This window comes from Acipenser ruthenus, chromosome 4, assembly GCF_902713425.1.
Source record: "Acipenser ruthenus chromosome 4, fAciRut3.2 maternal haplotype, whole genome shotgun sequence".
NCBI classification, from domain to species: Eukaryota; Metazoa; Chordata; class Actinopteri; order Acipenseriformes; family Acipenseridae; genus Acipenser; species Acipenser ruthenus.
In genome coordinates, this window is record NC_081192.1 from 27,685,905 (window position 1) to 27,704,502 (window position 18,598).

General features: G+C 35.8%; 1 protein-coding gene across 4 annotated transcripts; it reads right to left on the reverse strand.

Annotated features, from left to right (window-relative positions):
* Positions 1-1,206: 1,206 nt before the first annotated feature.
* Positions 1,207-17,998, reverse strand: LOC117399442 (mitochondrial fission regulator 1-like). 4 transcript variants are annotated; one of them, XM_059022261.1, is made up of 9 exons: positions 17,912-17,968; positions 16,850-16,948; positions 15,654-15,820; positions 14,850-14,948; positions 9,388-9,512; positions 8,539-8,777; positions 7,226-7,463; positions 6,835-7,012; positions 1,207-5,443 (listed from the first exon to the last, which is right to left on the reverse strand). In XM_059022261.1, exons 3-9 carry the CDS (start codon positions 15,717-15,719, stop codon positions 5,375-5,377), a joined length of 1,014 nt encoding a protein of 337 aa, XP_058878244.1. In that variant the 5' UTR covers positions 15,720-15,820; positions 16,850-16,948; positions 17,912-17,968; the 3' UTR covers positions 1,207-5,374. The 4 variants fall into 4 exon arrangements, with proteins under 4 accessions (XP_058878244.1, XP_058878245.1, XP_033854488.3 ...); XM_059022262.1 differs by lacking the exon at positions 17,912-17,968 and adding an exon at positions 17,522-17,854; XM_033998597.3 differs by lacking the exon at positions 16,850-16,948 and having other exon boundaries at positions 17,912-17,998.
* Positions 17,999-18,598: the final 600 nt, after the last annotated feature.

The following is an 18,598-nucleotide window of genomic DNA, read 5'->3' on the forward strand; positions in this document are numbered from 1 at the left end:
GATTTTCATGCAAACATAAGTAACACTTTATGTGCTTCAAAACCAAACAAAACCACTAAAAACAAAACAAAGAAAAAATAAATACACATCTTACATATGTTACAGAATCTATCAAATGCCCAGATTCCAATAAATGGTTATGATATCTATACACTTCAGGGATCAGTGCAAGAAATTGGAAGTCTATCATATATATATCGAAACGTTGGGCAGCTGGCTCTTTGAGCTAATATATATATATATATATATATATATATATATATATATATATATATATATATAAATATCTTCCATTGATGGAAATATATATTTGTGCCCGCCCAGTGAGATCCAGCTATTAAGAAAAAACAATTAATTTTTTTACAAAATAATTTGCTAAAAAATGTACTGCTAAATTAAAACCTGTAAATAATGTATTTACTTGAGCTCTGAAATAATATTGAAAAAAAAAATCATTTTTAAATCCTGTTATATGTATTTACAGGGATGTTAAGAGTTAAATGTAAGTAGCCATCTCACATTGTTCAAATAGCACATTGAGATCATTGTTTAATGATTGCTCATTGCGTATGTGGAGGCTATATCGACATCTTGTGGCTGTAGTACTAAATTACAGGTTAAAAAAAACAACTGAAAAACGCAGGGCCCTAGTTATGAGACACTAGCAGTAGTGTATGCAAGCAGGTTTTTCAGATTCATACAAGATCCTATCAACTCGATGCTTAACAAGAGACTAAGGATTATTGTGACTTTACACTTGTTTCCATTACCAGTATTGGAAACAGTCAATGGCTTTCCCACATTGTTACATTTCAGTACTCACAGGGGTTTTCTATGAAACAACTAAATGGGCTTTTAAATGCCAAGTCATACTTTTTAATTTCAAAGCAGAAACGACTCCCTATTTATTAATGCAAGTACAGGCACGCAGAACGATTGTAATAGTGTGTCCAGCATAAAATACTTTATTTTTCATTATAGCTTTAATAAAGATTAGCTGCTAACTTGTTGCGATCTCGTTTGTACGTTCTGCTTGTTAATCAAAAATTAAGGCTTGGCCAATTTAGTTGTTTCATAGAAAAAAAAAGTAAGTATAGGCACAGTGAAAATAATTGCAAATGCAAAATTCAAATTGAATTGTGGCCAGGCGATATTAAAAAAAAAAAATAAAAAAAAAAAAAAGTTTTAAAAGAACAACACAAGAGATAAAATTCAGATTTTCTTTATTAGTCAGATTATTCTTAATAGTCAGGCACAAGGGTCTACTCTGTTGATTGGAAGTAAGCATCAAGTGTAAAACTTGAGTTTACATTGCCAATACAAAAGACACCTAACCTAAACAGAACTTGGACAAATGTAAATACAAATTCTCTCAAGTAGTATAAAAATCATACGCCACAGTACTCAAAACAAAATTATAACATACTCTTTATATAAAGTAAAACTCAACCAAATTGTCTGTTTGCTTTACAAAAAGACTTTGACTTTTACAGTTGCTTTGGCATACATTGTCAAAAGAGGCTTTACGATTTTCATCCAGTCTTAAGTGCACTAGAGATGCAACATGAATTGCTTGTCAAGTAAAACAAGAAGCAATGTAAAAGTAGATGGAAAAGATGCATCTGGCTTGAAGCAATCAGCTTGAGTTGTATTTTAGTTGTTGTTGACAAGGTTAAAAGAATGGGGGTTAAAAAATGTTTTTTAAGTAAGATAAAGCAAGGCATATACCTACTGTATACAGTTGCTAGAATAACTTTCTTCCCCCTTATGTATGTACTGTCTATTGGCCAAATTAGCTATACCAAGCGAATACAAGTAATTGAAAGTAAAATGTGTCATATTTTCAATGTACTGTAAAAACCGTTGTATGAGTATTTTCTTGGCATTTTTGGGGGGCCCTAAAAAGGGGGGGGGGAGCGACTAATACACCAGTGTGACGTATGCAGTGGTGTGTCAAATATTACTACTGTACCAGCTCCACAATGTGATTGCTACAGCTACAGTTATTATGGCTCACAAATTTAACTGTCAACAACCCGATTATTTTTTTCAGGATTTATGGCATTCAGGTCATGTTGCTAGGTAGAAACACAACACCACTGTTCTAATTAATACCCTTTTGCATGTTAAACGCAAGATTTTAGACTCTTGAGTGGCCTCCCGACCCAGATGCGTGTAAGTAGAGAAAAAAAAAAGCTACTGTTAACACAATAGTTGTCCATCTCTTTGAATTTCTTTATTCCCACCCTCCCAAACCATTGATCTGTCAATATTCAGACTGAAGCCCCTGGGATCCGTAGCAAACAGCTACTGGTCAGAAAGCTGAGTATACTTATCAAGTCTTCGTTCGTTGTAACTGCAATGCAATATTATAAAGCAGGCATCTGAGACTGGATAAAGTGGGACAGTCATAGCCCTTCTCCACTGGCACATCCAACCCGTGAGGGCTCGGTACGGTACAGGTACGGGTGGTTCTCCACTGGCTATTTGTTGAGCCAACTGAGAACCAAACCGTGAAACTCCAGGTTCACAAGACATCTGAATCCGGCTGCGAGCCGAGCTGAGCCAGGGGCAGGGTTAAGGATTTTCGTCATTAAGTTGCGTCAGTCAGTACACTCCAGAATGAAAAAACAACAAACATGGCTGGCAACGAGTGTGATGAGAGAAAAGTACAGCTTTGGGACGCTGAGGAAGTGCAGGCTCTAGTTTCTCTGTGGGCAGATAGAAGTGTTCAGGAAGATCTGGAGTCAGAAATGAGAACGTTTATGCCCGCATTTCTGACGATTTGAAGCAAATGTATAGCGATACAAGATACAGCTGTAGTGTTGGGCTTAATCTTTGAACAGCACTTGTTTGCGCATCTTTTGGCAAACTGAGTTAATTAATAACAATAATTTATAACAACTGTCTTTCATTGTGTGTGACGTCAGTAGTACGGCTCAGCTCTGCAATGGAAAAACAACCCAGGCTCCCATTAACCGCACCTTGAGGGCTCGGTACGGCCGGTGCGGCTCTGTTGTACAGTGGAAAAGAGGCATCAGACTATTAATGAAAATGCTATGCAACAGGTTTGATATTGCAAGTGGTTGAATTTGCCAAAAAGCATGGCAATTGCAATGCTGAAAAAGAGTACGTGACTGGAGACAACACAAAGACACAATTAAATATGGCGAAAGATAATAGGTTAATACAGATGTGATGTAGGATGTATAACTTGATTTTAATTGCTGGTGCACGATTAATTATTACTTTTTAAATCCATTCAAGTACCACTTGTCAGTGGTTATACTGCTACCACTGGAATTTATAGCAGTAGTGTTATATCTATATGTTGGTGTATTTTGACATTGCACTTAAAATTTACTTGAACCAATTATTTGGAAAAGCAGAACAGAGCTTCTATTAGCAGTTTAACTAAAAACAACACAAATTATTAAAACGGAATAAAATGTCACAAACTGGTTAATTTGAAACTAAATCAGTGTATTTATGCATCGGTGCTGAGCATGTAGGAAAAAAAATCAATTGTTAAAAAAGTATTTTAAACACAAAAAAGGTGTTTTCATAAAATTTTCATAAAAAGTTTTCATAAAAAAAGTCTCAAAAAGGGGGGAGCGACTTACGCCAGTACGACCTATACAATGATTTTTACGGTATACATTTCAATTGCTCCAGTGAAACATGTACTCGATTTCTAAATGGGTTACAGAAGGCATTTTCCTTTTAATGGAGGGAATATGCTGATTGAAATAAACAAAAAACACATGGTCTCTTACTAAATGTTCATATTTCTAGTAATGTTGCCACTATCTTTTATATATTTTTACCTTTAATCGTTTCAAACTTAGCCTACTATAACAATGATCCCATCTCTCTCCCACTCCTTGACCTACTTACACTTACAAACTGATCAGTAACTATCGATTACCACATAAATACCCAAATAGGTCATTTCAAGACAAGGAACCGGAAATGCAATCTATACAGTACATATACACATTTATTGGTTATTATTTTAATACCATTCCTCAACTATTAAAATGATTTCCTTAAAAAAAAAAAAAAAAAAAAGAGCAACAGTTAATAATGGCCACAGATTTGTAAGTAATAGCTTTTTCTTTTTGGCACTAATCCTCATTCCTATAGGCCTATGTTCTTAAAGTCACCAAATCAAATAACTTTTAGTGTAACTCCCTTACTTTAGACCAGTGTCTCCTGGTTTTCATTCTAACTGAGCTCTCAATTACTTAACTAAACCTAAAGACACATGGGGTCCCGAGGACCGGGGTTGAGAACCACTGCTTTAGAAGAAAGGGACACATTTTAATGAGACGATCAACACAAAATTAACCATTTTAAAAAGCAACAGTGAGTGAATGTATTACTTAACATCAGCCTACAAAGTCCCAAGGCCTTTGCTGGGAAGTTGACATTGAAAAGCATTGCAAGTGTGCAGAGAAATTAGGGTCTCGGATATGAATACTGCACAAGGTTAAAAAACACAATTCTATAATCGTTTTGTTCAAAAGAAGTTCCCAGAGTATGATCTTTGTTTTCGTAAAAGTGCTATGTATGGGGTGTCACTTGATATAAGAGGCATCATTTCGCAAACAGTCTGCTCAGATTTGCTTTATAATTCTCTAACCTAAAATGCACAAGATGGCATCTATTTTACAATAAAGTAAGAGACACTATACACACTCAACATATTGACTGATTAAGTTGTTCAGCATTAACATAGATTAAATATCTTCCCTCCGTGGGATTTGAAATTGGCCTTTGGACGGAAAAAATCACTAGTGTACTATTTAAATTGTTTTGTTAAAGTCTTACTGTACTCACTTGGCACACTTTATGGAACATTAAAAAAGGCAGTCTTTTAAAACACTAAATTGGAAGGTCATTAAAAAATAGTGAGTCAATGCTTCCTATTGACTCATTCAACCAGAGAGAGCTTCTCACATGTATTGAAAGTAACAAACTATTACATCTTAAATATTAATTAAACATTAAAAATAAAACACATTTCTTGAAAATCAATTCAGTATTCTATAAACTTTAAAAGAGTAAGTCGCTTCAATTTACATTTGTTTCTGCTGCCCCCGTAACGTTTTATGAGTGTGCAATGATTCCGAGTGGTTCTTACAGCAATTACTCAAACATGAGCTGAATAACAGCACCTTAAACACAGACCTGTCAAAGCACCTTAAACTGAAAAGGCCACCCCTTTTGTAATTACAAAATAAATCAGACACAGAATCATTGCAAACTTTATAAGAAAAATGTAGCAGAAGCTACTTACTCTTGAATGTCTTTTATGAGCTATAAATTGAGATGAGCCATTTCCTTCAAATAGATGCCTTATTCTGGGCTTTTAAGGTTTAGAGGTGCCGCTTACTAAAACCTTTCTTTTGCCAGTGGATTTCAGCATGTGTTGTCCAAACTAAAAAAGGGAAGAAAAAAAAAAAAGTACCTTAAAATATTTAGTTATCCTTTCTTCTTTTTTTTTTATCATTTTCTCCCAATTTAGAATAGCCAATTATTTCTAGGCTCGGCTCACGGCTACCACCCCCACGCTGACTTGGGAGCGACGAAGACAAACACGCTGTCCTCTGAAGGGTGTACCATCAGCCAACCGCTTCTTTTCACACTGCAGACCCACCATGCAGCCACCTCAAAGTTACAGCATTGGAGGACAACGCAGCTTACAGGCAAGCCCGCAGGCGCCCAGCCAGACTACATGGGTCGCTGGTGCGCGGTGAGCCGAGGACACCCTGGCCGACCTAAGCCCTCCCACCCCCCGGGTGGCGCTCGGCCAATTGTGCGCCACCCCCTGGGAGCTCCCGTCCATGGTCAGCAATGGAATAGCCTGGACTCGAACCGGCGACGTCCAGGCTATAGAGCGCATCCTTCACTCCACTTGGGAGCCGTAGTTATCCTTTCTACCATGTACAGCAAGTGTTTAATTTCTGGCAAACATAAGTGTAAAGAATCTTGTTGAAAACACACACATGTTTTTTCATACATTTCTAAATTATATTCATAACAAAACACACGCACACACACACACACACACACACATTCAGGGAAAACATGGACAGTTTATCTTCTAACTAAAGACATATAAAAAAAGATTTTTGGTGATTTAACTACCAGTGCCTTTAAACTAGAATTATATTATCCCTATTTAAATTAGTGAAAATAATCAATTCTCTTGTAGTTTATCATTTATTTCTAGCACCAGGGGCTGGTTACATAAAACACCTTAAGTATTAAGTTTAAGTATAATATGAAAGGACATATTTTCCTTTATTATTATTATTATTTATTTCTTAGCAGACGCCCTTATCCAGGGCGACTTACAATTGTTACAAGATATCACATTATTTTTACATACAATTACCCATTTATACAGTTGGGTTTTTGCTGGAGCAATTTAGGTAAAGTACCTTGCTCAAGGGTACAGCAGCAGTGTCCCCTACCAGGTATTGAACCCACAACCCTCCGGTCAAGAGTCCAGAGCCCTAACCACTACTCCACACTGCTGCTTTAACTCGTGTATTGACTTAAATGTGTTGAGCTGCTTTCTGCAACCCCCTTAAACTCAAGGAACACCTAAGGGGAAAACTAAGGAGAAACTGAACTTGGTGTTTTATGCAACAAGCCACAGGACTCTAGTACTGTACTGATTCAGATAACAGAGGCTTAAGTTTGGCTGAATTTATTTAGTTCCTGCTACAACTGTGATTTGTATTTGCATGCTGCATGTTACATAGCACTGATTGCTAAGAATATACTCTGAAGCCCCTTTCACAGGGATGTTAAATTACTTACAAATGGGGTCTCTGTCTCTGTTGCAGTGTTACATTCAGAAGTTGGAATTTTCATTTCCTTTTCACTTTCACTGTCATTCCTATAGCGATGAGCAAATTTTCGTTTTAAAGCCTCTGCTATTAGAGCTGCTGCATCTGTTGGGTCACCCGGTTTTGTTTTTGATGTGCCTTCCATTGGTCTGTGTAGTGGAGGAGGTTAAAAAAAAATATAGGCTTTATACAACATTTACTTATACTAGTTGCCAACAAAGGACATAGTAAAAAAATATGAAAAAAACACAACCACATACCAAATTATATATATGACAGTGAAAACAGTAAACTTCCTTTATGTAAAATTATGGTGAACTTAGTGTCTTTAGGAACAGCAATATAGGCTCAAATATACTCACTTTTTTACAGTGCGTAGCTTCACTTTGGTCATGTCTTTCAGAATATCTAACATGTTTGGTATTGCTGGTTGTTTGGGCCCAGAGTCCAGGACTGCGTGATCAGAGCTGTTTTTTTTCCCTCGTCGTTCTTTGATAAGATCCATGGCAGAGACACTGCGCTGAAGACCTGGTGGTGGAGGAGGAGGAGGAGGAGGAGGAGGAGGTGGAGGGGGGGCTGCCAACGGGGTTAAGGACCCAGCTGTGTGAAAAGAAAAAATATATATAATACACATTAGTGCCACAATTGTAAAACAAAGGAAGCAAATATATTTTGTAGAGTAAGAACATGTAATTTACTGTACAAAAAAAAAAATACTGTAATGGTAATTGTACCTAGTGTATATACAATTTAAACAATCTAGTTTTTGTGAACAAATACAAAGCATCCCCAGTAGTATTATCTAAGAAGTGTGTTATATCAGACCAAATGGTTAGTAAACCTGAATATGAAATTAAAAAAAGAAAATATATATCTGTATCATTGATATATCCAGAGGTTAAAAGACAATGTGGCAGTGCAATGGTTAAATTCTTTATTGACAGAATCACAGAATACAACTGTTTGCCAACTTGAAAGACCCTATGTCAAAGCATGCAGCCTGTATCAATGACTACAGCTGTGTACCAAACATTAAGACATTAATTCAAAGTCTACCATCTCTATTTAGCAGTAACTTAAAAAGGTCACATGACCTCAATATGGCAACTATATTAGGTCAATGTCATGGTCCCCAACACATTGAGCATGAAGCAAAAATATGCAGGGACTACCTCAAACATGATCTAGGGAATCCCAGAATACTTGTGTACAGAGTATGAAGTCATTATCTCAAAGAGTTTAGTCTTTATCATCCGGAAACCAAACTGTTACATGACCATTATATGGTGTCAAAGTAAAAGGTGCCATTAGATTTTGCAGAAAGAGTTGCCAGCCTAAATAGTTTAGGTGATATTAGCAGTAGTGGGTGGAAGATGGCAGCAGTACAAGTTTATACAAAACGACACAGGATGATGCCCAAGGTTGAGCGTGTATTTAATGGGGTGGTTCTTCTAGTTTATTAGCTGTGATATCTAGTTCATAATCCATCAAAGAACACAAACAGATCATCATGAACCTTGTATAGAGTGCACATCCAAACTTTGAGCATTAAATGCAGGCCGGCTAAATTTGGCATCATATAAGGTAGCAGATGAATAGGCTTTGCATAAAACGTTGGATTAAAGTATCCTAATCAAATTATTACTTGATAACTTTTAAATAAATATAAACATACCAGCAGTCAATGCATTCTGTTCTTGCACAATTACAATCCTAGCTATTTGTTCGCGAAGCTGGGCAAGTTCATTTTCAAGTGCACTGATTTTCTGTATCGCCTCATTATTAGCAAACACTGGGGTCTTAGGTTCCAGCTCTTCTCTTGTTATATTTGGTAAAGACACTTGTCTGGTGAGAGGTTTTCCCAGCCGGTGTAGTTGCGGAGAAGGAAGTATAAATCCAGGACGAACATTAGACCTGTTAGAAAAATATATATACAGTATACATATAAAAAAATATTTCTGAAGCTTTATTTTTTAAGTACAGTAGTCTCTAATCCAATCAAATTGGGACTGGACACTGTTGAGATTAGTGATTTGTTTGAGTCATGATATCATTTTAACTACACTAAAAACATTCTAGACATCGTTATTTTTTTTTAAAATCTGCAATAACCAGGCAGCTTTAAATATATTACACACAAAATTACATTATTGAAATTTGATTTCTACAACAGCCATCAACATTCAATAAATTATTATTATCTGTTTATTTAGCAGACGCCTTTATCCAAGCGACTTACAGAAAATAGCAGAGGGTGTCTGAACTGTGCATCAGCTGCAGAGCCACTTATATCAACGTCTCATCCGAAAGACAGAGCACAAGTGACTTGTTCTGGACCACACAGCCTCCTATAGGTCAATGTCATGGTCCCCAACACATTGAGAATGCAGGGAACAGATAATAGTTTAATTCAGACTAAATAAAGGACCAATTGATACTTGTGAACACCTTTATCATTTACATCTGAAGAAACTATTGCCACATTTCTTGATTCTAACATTATAAGTGTGATCAATGAGCATACCTGAGTCTTGTAAAAGATTCACCTTCATACTCAGCAATCCAGGCAACATCTGCGAGGGAAGCTACTATCCCATTTTCATCGGATGTCTGGTTAGAACTGTCTGCCTCTTCAGGGTATGGGTGAAGCTAATAAAAGACAAAATAAATTAAGCGTGGTTAAACACAACTATTTATCAACTGCTAGGAGCTAATGTGTTAACCTTTTGTCAGAAGCAAGATTGTTTCCTGGTTTCCTTTCACTCAATTTTTCATGTTGCACACTCCTTAAACTGGGATATTTAAAGAGCCAATATCATGCCCCTAGAAGTTATAACAACATCTGCAAGATGTATTGCTGTGCTGTTTCCCATCTTCCCAGATTAGTTTAATTTTCAGTACTTTTTTGGGCATTAAAAACTGTTTTAGGTAACTCCGATTTATCCCAAAGCTTGGTGGAATGTTCACATTTTTGGCAGCAGTCCTGAAATTCGCATCTTCATTCTTTCCAGTCAGGTAGTAGCAGGTACACCTTTATAAAAGCCAGTATGTGCACCTCGAGTCCCGTCCCCATATCGCCCCCCCCCCCCCGAGAAATACTATTTACTTAAATAACTACGTTAGGTTTCCATTTCCTTTTGTATTTATATTACTTTATATAAAAGGGTAAATGAGAGCACGTAGACAGTTTAACAAAATATGCATTATCAAAACTTGTAAAATATCTCCATTTGAAATAAAATGTGTGCATTACCACTTTACCATGCATAATAATAAGGGCAATGGCATTTATTTTCAAAAATCTGTTATGCAGGTGCAGTTACATTACAGGACTGTGTAAATGATAACACAACTATTTTCAAGTATTGGAGATATCAGTAGTTAGGTTAGAAAATAAATTATTTGGATGAAAAAGATTATTCAATAAATAAAATTAAAAAACGTAAAGCAATTTAGTCGTGTGTGCTTGTGAAAGGGTGCTGGTCAAACAAAGGGCTAATGCATGCTACTATTTCACATGCCTCCAAAACAACACTTAAACAGAGAACTGACCTACAGCAGGTTTACTGCATTCTCCAAGCACAGCTACAGAAGAAGAGAAGAAATAGTAAGAATCAAAAGGCTTTTATAAAAAGAAAAGATGTATTAATAAAGTGCAACAGGACCTTCAGTCATCCATAAACATCAAACATCTGTACTAAAATCACAATTTCAATTGCCAGGTTAAATAATAATAATACTTTTAAGTTTTTGGAAAAGCTGTTAGACATTTGTCACAGTTAGAGATCAATCAGAATGTCTGAGATAAAGGGAAGTGAATGGAACCAGCAAAATCCAGCCGTGTTCTTATAGTGAAGCAGAAAAAATGCAACATAGTGCAATCTGTAAATGAGAAGGTTATTAGAAGAAAGAAAGAATAGTATGCAAAGCAAGGAAACTTGACGTAGCACTATACAAATTTGTAAATTTAAGTAACATTGGGAAATGGCGGCACACACAGAAAATGTGTTACACACAAAGAGCTGGAATGACAAGACTGGACATCGCCATATAGTAATACTCTGTATAACTTGTAATAAAGATTGACCTTACTTTCTGTGTATGACAATATTTTGTTTGTGTACAAATATACTTTTCTACTGTGTGGGTGCTTGTGGATTTTACAGTTGTAGTCAAAAGTTTACATACCCCAATGGAAAGTTATAATTTCTAGAAATTTATCTAAAACAAATTATAGAAAAAATCTTTTGTAGCAAAAGTTTTGCTTTTGTGGATCAGGAAAAAAAGTTACAATTTGTTTTCCATCCCCCAAAATGTGCTTTGGATCGTTGTTGTGTTGGAACATCCAGTTGTGCTTTAAACCAAGTTTTTAGCAGAGGGTTTCAGATGATTGACCAACATCTTTTGGTATGCTATGGAATCCATTTCACCATGTATTGGAACTAAATGTCCTGTGCCATTAGAGGAAAAACAGCCCCATAGAAGTGTAGTGTGCAAGGTATATTTATATTTTCACTAGTTTAAATTGTAATTCAATTCAATTGAATTCATTTTGAATTCAAATCATGTAGAACCCGTCCTTTATTGAAATAATCAGACTAGACAATGTTTCTAGTGGATACAAAAGGAACAGTTTTATTAGAAATAAAACTAAATAAAGGAAAAATTAAAAGGTGCAACAACTAAACTAAACAGTACAGAAAAGAAAGTTTAAACAACGACACCCAACTCCCGCTGGTTAATCAGCGATCCAATGCAATCTATGGGAGATTCCTTTAAGGTTACAACTGCATTCCGGACAGCTATTTAAGACAGCTATTTTAGGTTAGTCTTAACAGGGGTATCGTTAGTAACACAAATATTTACTTTCGTTAATATTTACTTTCGTTAACGTCTTACGCAGCAGACTCCAAGGCAAACACTAGAATAGTTATCTCGTATTAGAGTGTCCGAAAACGGTATCTCTGTCCCAGCTGGTTGTAGGCTGGATCTCCAGATTGTCACACTTCAAAGACTGGTTTGTGTATCAGAACCTTGGATTTCGTTTCGGGATCCCTGTTTGCATGTCACGCTCATACTTTTGTAATGTTCTCTTTACCCCTGTGATTGGATAGTCTGGTTATTTTGGGCGGTGCCTGAGTCCACGTGGAGTGTTTTTCATTGGTTGTTCTCATTCCGACGCGGCCCCTTGTTCTCCATTGGTCCGCTATTCCGCCCCCTGTCGGCTGGATTTATGTGGTGGACTGGTTCCTGTCTTATGTGTCAAAGCACCCAGAACTGTCTGGCTTACGGCACCGAAAGAGTCATTCAGCGATCGTGAAGATAAGCCATTTGTTCAGCAGTTAGTTTATGACTCTTTTTAAAAGCATTCTTTGTCATTGGGGGAGTTTGTGACCAGAAACCAAGAAGACACAGAGAATGATTTAACATTCCCCCCTGTATATTTCAATTCTGTTACTTTCATACACAGAATGATATTATGACCCCCTCTGACGCTACTGAAGGATATTACCACCTCCATGCTTGACAGTAGGAATGATGTTCTTTTCTTTGTACGCCTCACCAGTCTTTCTTCAAACATAACGACTATCAGCGTGACCAAATATCTCGCTTTTTGTTTCATCACTCCACAAAACCTTTTACCAGAACTCATATCCATCATTCAAATGCCGTTTTGCAAACTCTAAGCGATTGTCCTTGTGGCTTTTTCTTTAACCTATGGTTGAAATGGAAACCCCAGTCCCACTTGCAGCCAATTCACTTTGAATATCTTTGGCAGTCAATTTCGGATTGTTATTAACCTTCCTCACAATTCCTCTATTTGTTCTTGGTGAAAGAACCTTCTTTCTTCCTGACTGAGGGAGCGTTGTGACAGTACCATGAGCCTCGTACTTCTTCATAATAAAAACAATAGCTGAAATTGGGATACTCAAATGCTTGGAAATCTTCTTGTATCCTTCTCCAGCTTTATGACAATAAATTTTCTGCCTAAGGTCTTCAGATAGCTCTTTACTTTTTCACATATTGACTTATTGGTAATGACAGCAATCATCCTATGTCTAACCCTTTTATACTCTCTAAGAATGTTCACCTACAATCCAGCATTTTCTAGAATTAGGTTCTTCATTATCATATTGAAATTTCTAGCACCTTATAGACAATACTATCATAGCATCAAAGGGAATGAAAACTTCTGAATTTGCATTTTTGGAGTTTTGCAAAACAATTGCTAAAATATATAATTGTAGACATCTATTTCTTTTTTTCCTCATCCACAAAAGCAAAACTTTCGCCACAAAAGATTTTTCCTAAAATTCTTTGTTTTCGAGAAATTATAAATTTCCATTGGGGTATGTAAACTTCTGACTACAATTGTGTGTGTGTGTGTGTGTATATATATATATATAGACACACACACACACACACACACACAGTCTAACTTCGTTATAACAAACTCCCCTGGGACCTGGAGAAATGTTTGTTATATCAGGTTGTTCATTATAATAGGGTTTGAATTGAATTGAACAGCTTTATACAGTATACAGTAGTTCTTTCAAGACAACTTTTCATTGATCAACATTTAAACTGTATATTTAAAAGAAAACAGTAAAGAAATTAAACAAATTTAAAAAGTACACTTACATGCTGAATACAGTAATTACGTGCCCTTTCTCTTGAAAAACATATCCAGCGTAGATTGCTTCATATTTTTCGTGCTGTTCTCAATGCACGCTGTTTCAATCACCTCCTCATGCCTGTTGCCATGGTTGCAGTTTGTATGAAGATGGCAACAGTTGCATACTTCACACATGATTCGCACTACAATAGGTTACCTATGAATCAGCCTTACCTTTGAATTAGCATACCAAGGTCTTTGTTTTCACTGAGAGAATAACACTTTCACACTGGAGAAAGTTCACTGTCAGTCACTACTGAGATAGTTTTATCCGGGTAGATTTTGTTAAAGTTATCGTTCTAATAGTTCCTAATAATTTCCATTGAAAAAAAAACGGTTCTTGCTGCTTGGATCGTTAAAAAAGGGGGTTTGTTATAGTGCAGCAGTGTGGAGTAGTGGTTAGGGCTCTGGACTCTTGACCAGAGGGTCGTGGGTTAAATCCCAGGTGGGGGACACTGCTGCTGTACCCCTGATCAAGGTACTTTACCTAGATTGCTCCAGTAAAAACCCAACTGTATAAATGGGTAATTGTAGGTAAAAAATAATGTGATATCTTGTAACAATTCTAAGTTGCTGGGATAAGGGCATCTGCTAAGAAATAAATTAATAATAGTGAAGTTAGACTGTATGTATGTATATATGTGTATATATATATATATATATATATATATATATATATATATATATATATATATATATATATACACACACACTGTATATATAACAATGTACTGCTACTTCAGAAAAGAGATGTATTTCTATAACATATTTTGACAGCTGAGTATTACAGAGCCCTTTATTTGTTATTTATATTCTTGTTAGTCAAACATTATTACTCAAATCAGGGAAAATGTCATAGAGCACATTCCGTTTCCTCCTACGCCTTCACAGCTATACATTGTGTGCAAAAGAGAAATAAAATGCTGCTTCTGTCTGCATGAATTTGAAATGACCTTTTCATCCTTCATAAATACAGAATTCATTATAACACCCATTTCCATCATAAATATTTCTATGGCATAGGCATGCACATACACATTAACTACTGTTGGACAGTTCAAATAAACAATGAATACGGATTAAAAGTACAATCAAGGTTACAGTGAAACAATAAAACATTTTTTGAAAGGCAAAATATGAAATTATATATATATATATATATATATATATATTTTTTTTTTTTTTTTTTTTTTTTAAACACACAAAAAGGCAGTAACATCATCTTAACTACATCTAAAAAGCAGTTTTCAAGAGTTTTAACATTTTAGACAGGACTGTACACTATGGAAACAATGTGCCACACATCATACCTGTAACTGAACTCTAGGGCACGGCTTCAGTGGAAGACTGGTAGCTATTCTCCTTACGATGCTTCGAGAGGACCCGTAGGGCTTGTCTGTCCAAAATGTCTTTAGTAAAAAATTAAACAAGACATACAGTGACTTTCAAATACAGTATTAACTGTAACATTCTTAAAAGTACATTTAGCCTAGTCAAAGAGGGTGTGCAATACATTTTCCAAATGAGACAGTAGTAACATTCAATATTCACAGTCTAACAGGCTGTCGATTCGTCCTGTGAGAAATGCCCTGGAATCATCAACGGCTCTGCGAGCATCTACACACAAACAGAACTCATCTACAGTACAGAGCGTCTATGCATATTCTAATCACTCTGTGCTCAGGATGCTCTTGGAATATTTCCCTTTAAGTAAAATAACTGTAACAAATGTAGAGGATGAATAGTTAATTTAACTACACATTTCCTTGCTCTAAATTTAATGTCAATAAATTGTGAAACTTTATTTTATTTTTTTATTGCTTCAGCCCTGATGTGAAACCCCATACAAACTAACAAAGCAATCCTTATATAACATTCCCTTTTCCTTTAAAAGGCTGTAGATGTTCCCTTAGCCTCTTTTAGTGGACAAAGTCGACAACCTGACACTGAATTATGTCTTTTTTAAAAAAAAAAATTAATGTAAAAATTTCCTTATATAATGCTCAGGAATTATGTCCACTGCATTCTTAAAAAAAACACATACAGAACTAACCAAATGTTTATGAAAGAAAGGATTAAATGCTCTTGTGTGAATTACAATATGCAATACTTACAGAGTCCATGTCTAAACCTGCATGTTCCAGGACCATCCTTATGATCTGAATAAGAAAATTAATCATCTATGATCACTGCACGGGAACATCTTCAGCATCTACATCCAGAGGTCAACCATCCTACAGCTGCAGGCCTGTGTGCAAGCATCGGCCTAATGGTTGGTGTCCTGAAAAAAAATATGCTATAGTCAAGAATACTCAACATAATAATGTGAGTTATATACATCCCTACCACGGCTATTAGTATGATGATGATCGTGACATACTGTATATCAACAGTGTGTACAGAACAGTGTAGAGTAATCATAATTTGTTAAGCGGTCTCCAGATATATGGAGAAATGTAATTGTGACATACAAATGGTCGGACAGACAGATTCCCCACTATATCTCCACTTATCAAAACCTTAAAGCATTACAAAATCTCCTGCAGTAAAATGAAAGACAATACTCTGTATTCTGTGTTGCCTAGATCATATTTTTATTATAAATTCCTGATTGTTTTGATATTTTTGTAATCACATATCATAGATAAATAGACTAGGGAATTCCTTTTTACATTTATACATTATATATATATATATATATATATATATATATATATATATATATATATATATATATATATATACACATTTCATCTTATCCAGTTCATGATCCCATGGAAGAAATTTGAATAAAATGAAATGCTCTAGTTCATACCGCCAAGTATAAAGGATATTGGGAAATGTATTCACTTTCATCCAGATTAGCGCCTCTGTTCTCTATTTTAGTGCTGTTTGGGGACTACAGATCCTATGATGCATTTCGAGTTGCCATAGTGCTCACGCAAAAACGTGCACTATCCCTGCAGACGAAAGTGAAGGTGTTGAAAGTGGTGGATAATGCAGCACCGTACAAGAAAAAGAAAGATGTTGCTGCTGATTTCAACATTCCCATGAACACTGTCAACCATTCTGAAAAATGTAATACAATAATACAGGCTTATGAACAGCAAACTGTGGATGCAAGTCGTCAGTGTTTCTGATTTGCTCAATACCCTGACGTTAAGGATCATTTTATATACAGTATACCACTTTTGAGTGGTATATATAAAATGATCAGTATGCAAGCAGAAGCAGCATGACAGTTTGGCTAACTGGGGATTGTGGCAATACCGTTTTATAGAGGGGAGTTATTTTTGTGATTTTTGTGTACCTTCTTGTCCAGGTCACCGCTGTCTTTCTCCCCCAGTTTCAATCTGGTTAACAACTTCAAGTAGCCGATTTTTCAATACCCACGATTTGAGTTGTGGATCTGAAAGCATAATATGCGTCGGGTGTTGCAGCTCTGGCATATTTTTCTCTTTATTTCTAAAGTGTGTGCTTTAGTTTAGTTTACACCAATTTGAATATCCAAGGACCCTCCAATTCTTAGAATAAAATTGACATCTTTCAACAAAAAAGTGTGTTTTTTGTAAAGTAATATAATACTAACCAACTTTATTTTATGCTAAACATCTACAGTAAATACGTAAAATTGTAGCATTGCCAGGCAACCAGTGTTGCAGAATACAATAACATACCAAGGCTGAACTGGAATCAAATTCTATTTACATCTTTTGAGCTTTACACGGTTACATGAATTAATTGATCTGTCATTACACGGATCTTAAAACGTAAATATGTTACAGTTAGAAGCGGCGACTGTTATGCCACAAATTACAGTAACGGTAACGTACCGGTAGCTTACTTTTAAGAGATGCCGAGAACATCTGTTTATACAATAAAAGTTTAAATATTGTAAATTAGATTCTTGCCAAAAACACGAATGACGTGTTAACTTTGTATTCTGAAATATCTCAGCATAAAATAAAACACATTTAATTACCATTCAATTTAAACATGACTAGTAGTTACAGGCCTATTCGGTATTCTTGCGTCACGTTCACGTTCATGATAAAACACAAGGTTACTGTAGCTCCAAACGAGGGTATCAATTGATAAAGAAAACGAAGAAAAAGAAAAAAAAAAACAAAAGCGAATGCTCTGCCTACAAAATGTTTAAACTGAACATCCAAGTTAACTTTACCTCCCACCGGGGATTAAAAATAATAACACCGGCTCCTATTACACGCAAGGAACAATTTTAAATTCTTCTTGCACTGTTAGGAAAACAATAGAACAATGCATTAACTTTAGATAGTACTAGAGAGTGTGTTGTCTATTCATTCCAAAACGTATACACGGGTGTGAAAGAAAATTCAACTCTACTACTCACCTCAAAGTCAAATCGCCCAATCCCTGTTTGTTATCCAAACTCAGTTCATCCCAATCCCAGCCAAGGACAGTAAAAAGGATAAGACAATGATGTCATAGATGGGCGGAGCTAAGGCAGGGGCGAGTGCCTGGAGCCCAGCAAGGATATCCTTGTTCGGATAAAACATTGCACATGGGAATAGTGGCGAGAAATACATTTTGCAGGTATAGTATTTTGCAATGACTAGACACAGTAATGACTCCAGCCAATTTATACAGTGTCCACATCCTTAGGTATCAGGATGCCCGATACTTGACGACTGAGTCGAGGAGTACTGACACCTGATACCTGACGACTTGACTCTCGATAGTCAATGCAAAATACTTGGAAAATGTATAATTATACGTTCTTCAATAAGTGTATACAGCCAAACAGTGTCTTACTTGGTTCATACTGTAATAGGTTAAAAGTTATTGTGATACCATGTGTTTAACTATCATCGCTGTTTGTTTGTAATAATTAAACATTTTCAAAAAGCAACTGTAAGTGATTAAGGGAAATATGCAGGAAAGAAGTGGTAAATAAAATAAAATATAAAAAAAACCTACTGTTTGTTTTTAGCATTTTATTAGTTTATTGTTCCCCACAGCCATCATGCTCATTAACGAAATCAGAATTAAAATATTTATTCTCTGGGGGAGCATGAAC

Coding starts and splice junctions, on each gene's coding strand:
- LOC117399442 (XM_033998597.3), bottom strand. CDS start 15,719: ATGATTAATTTTCTTATTCAGATCATAAGGATGGTCCTGGAACATGCA. Junction 9,513..14,849: donor GCCCTAGAGTTCAGTTACAG/GTATGATGTGTG, acceptor GTCTTTTATTAG/CTTCACCCATACCCTGAAGA. Junction 7,464..8,538: donor ACAGAATGCATTGACTGCTG/GTATGTTTATAT, acceptor CTTTTCACACAG/CTGGGTCCTTAACCCCGTTG.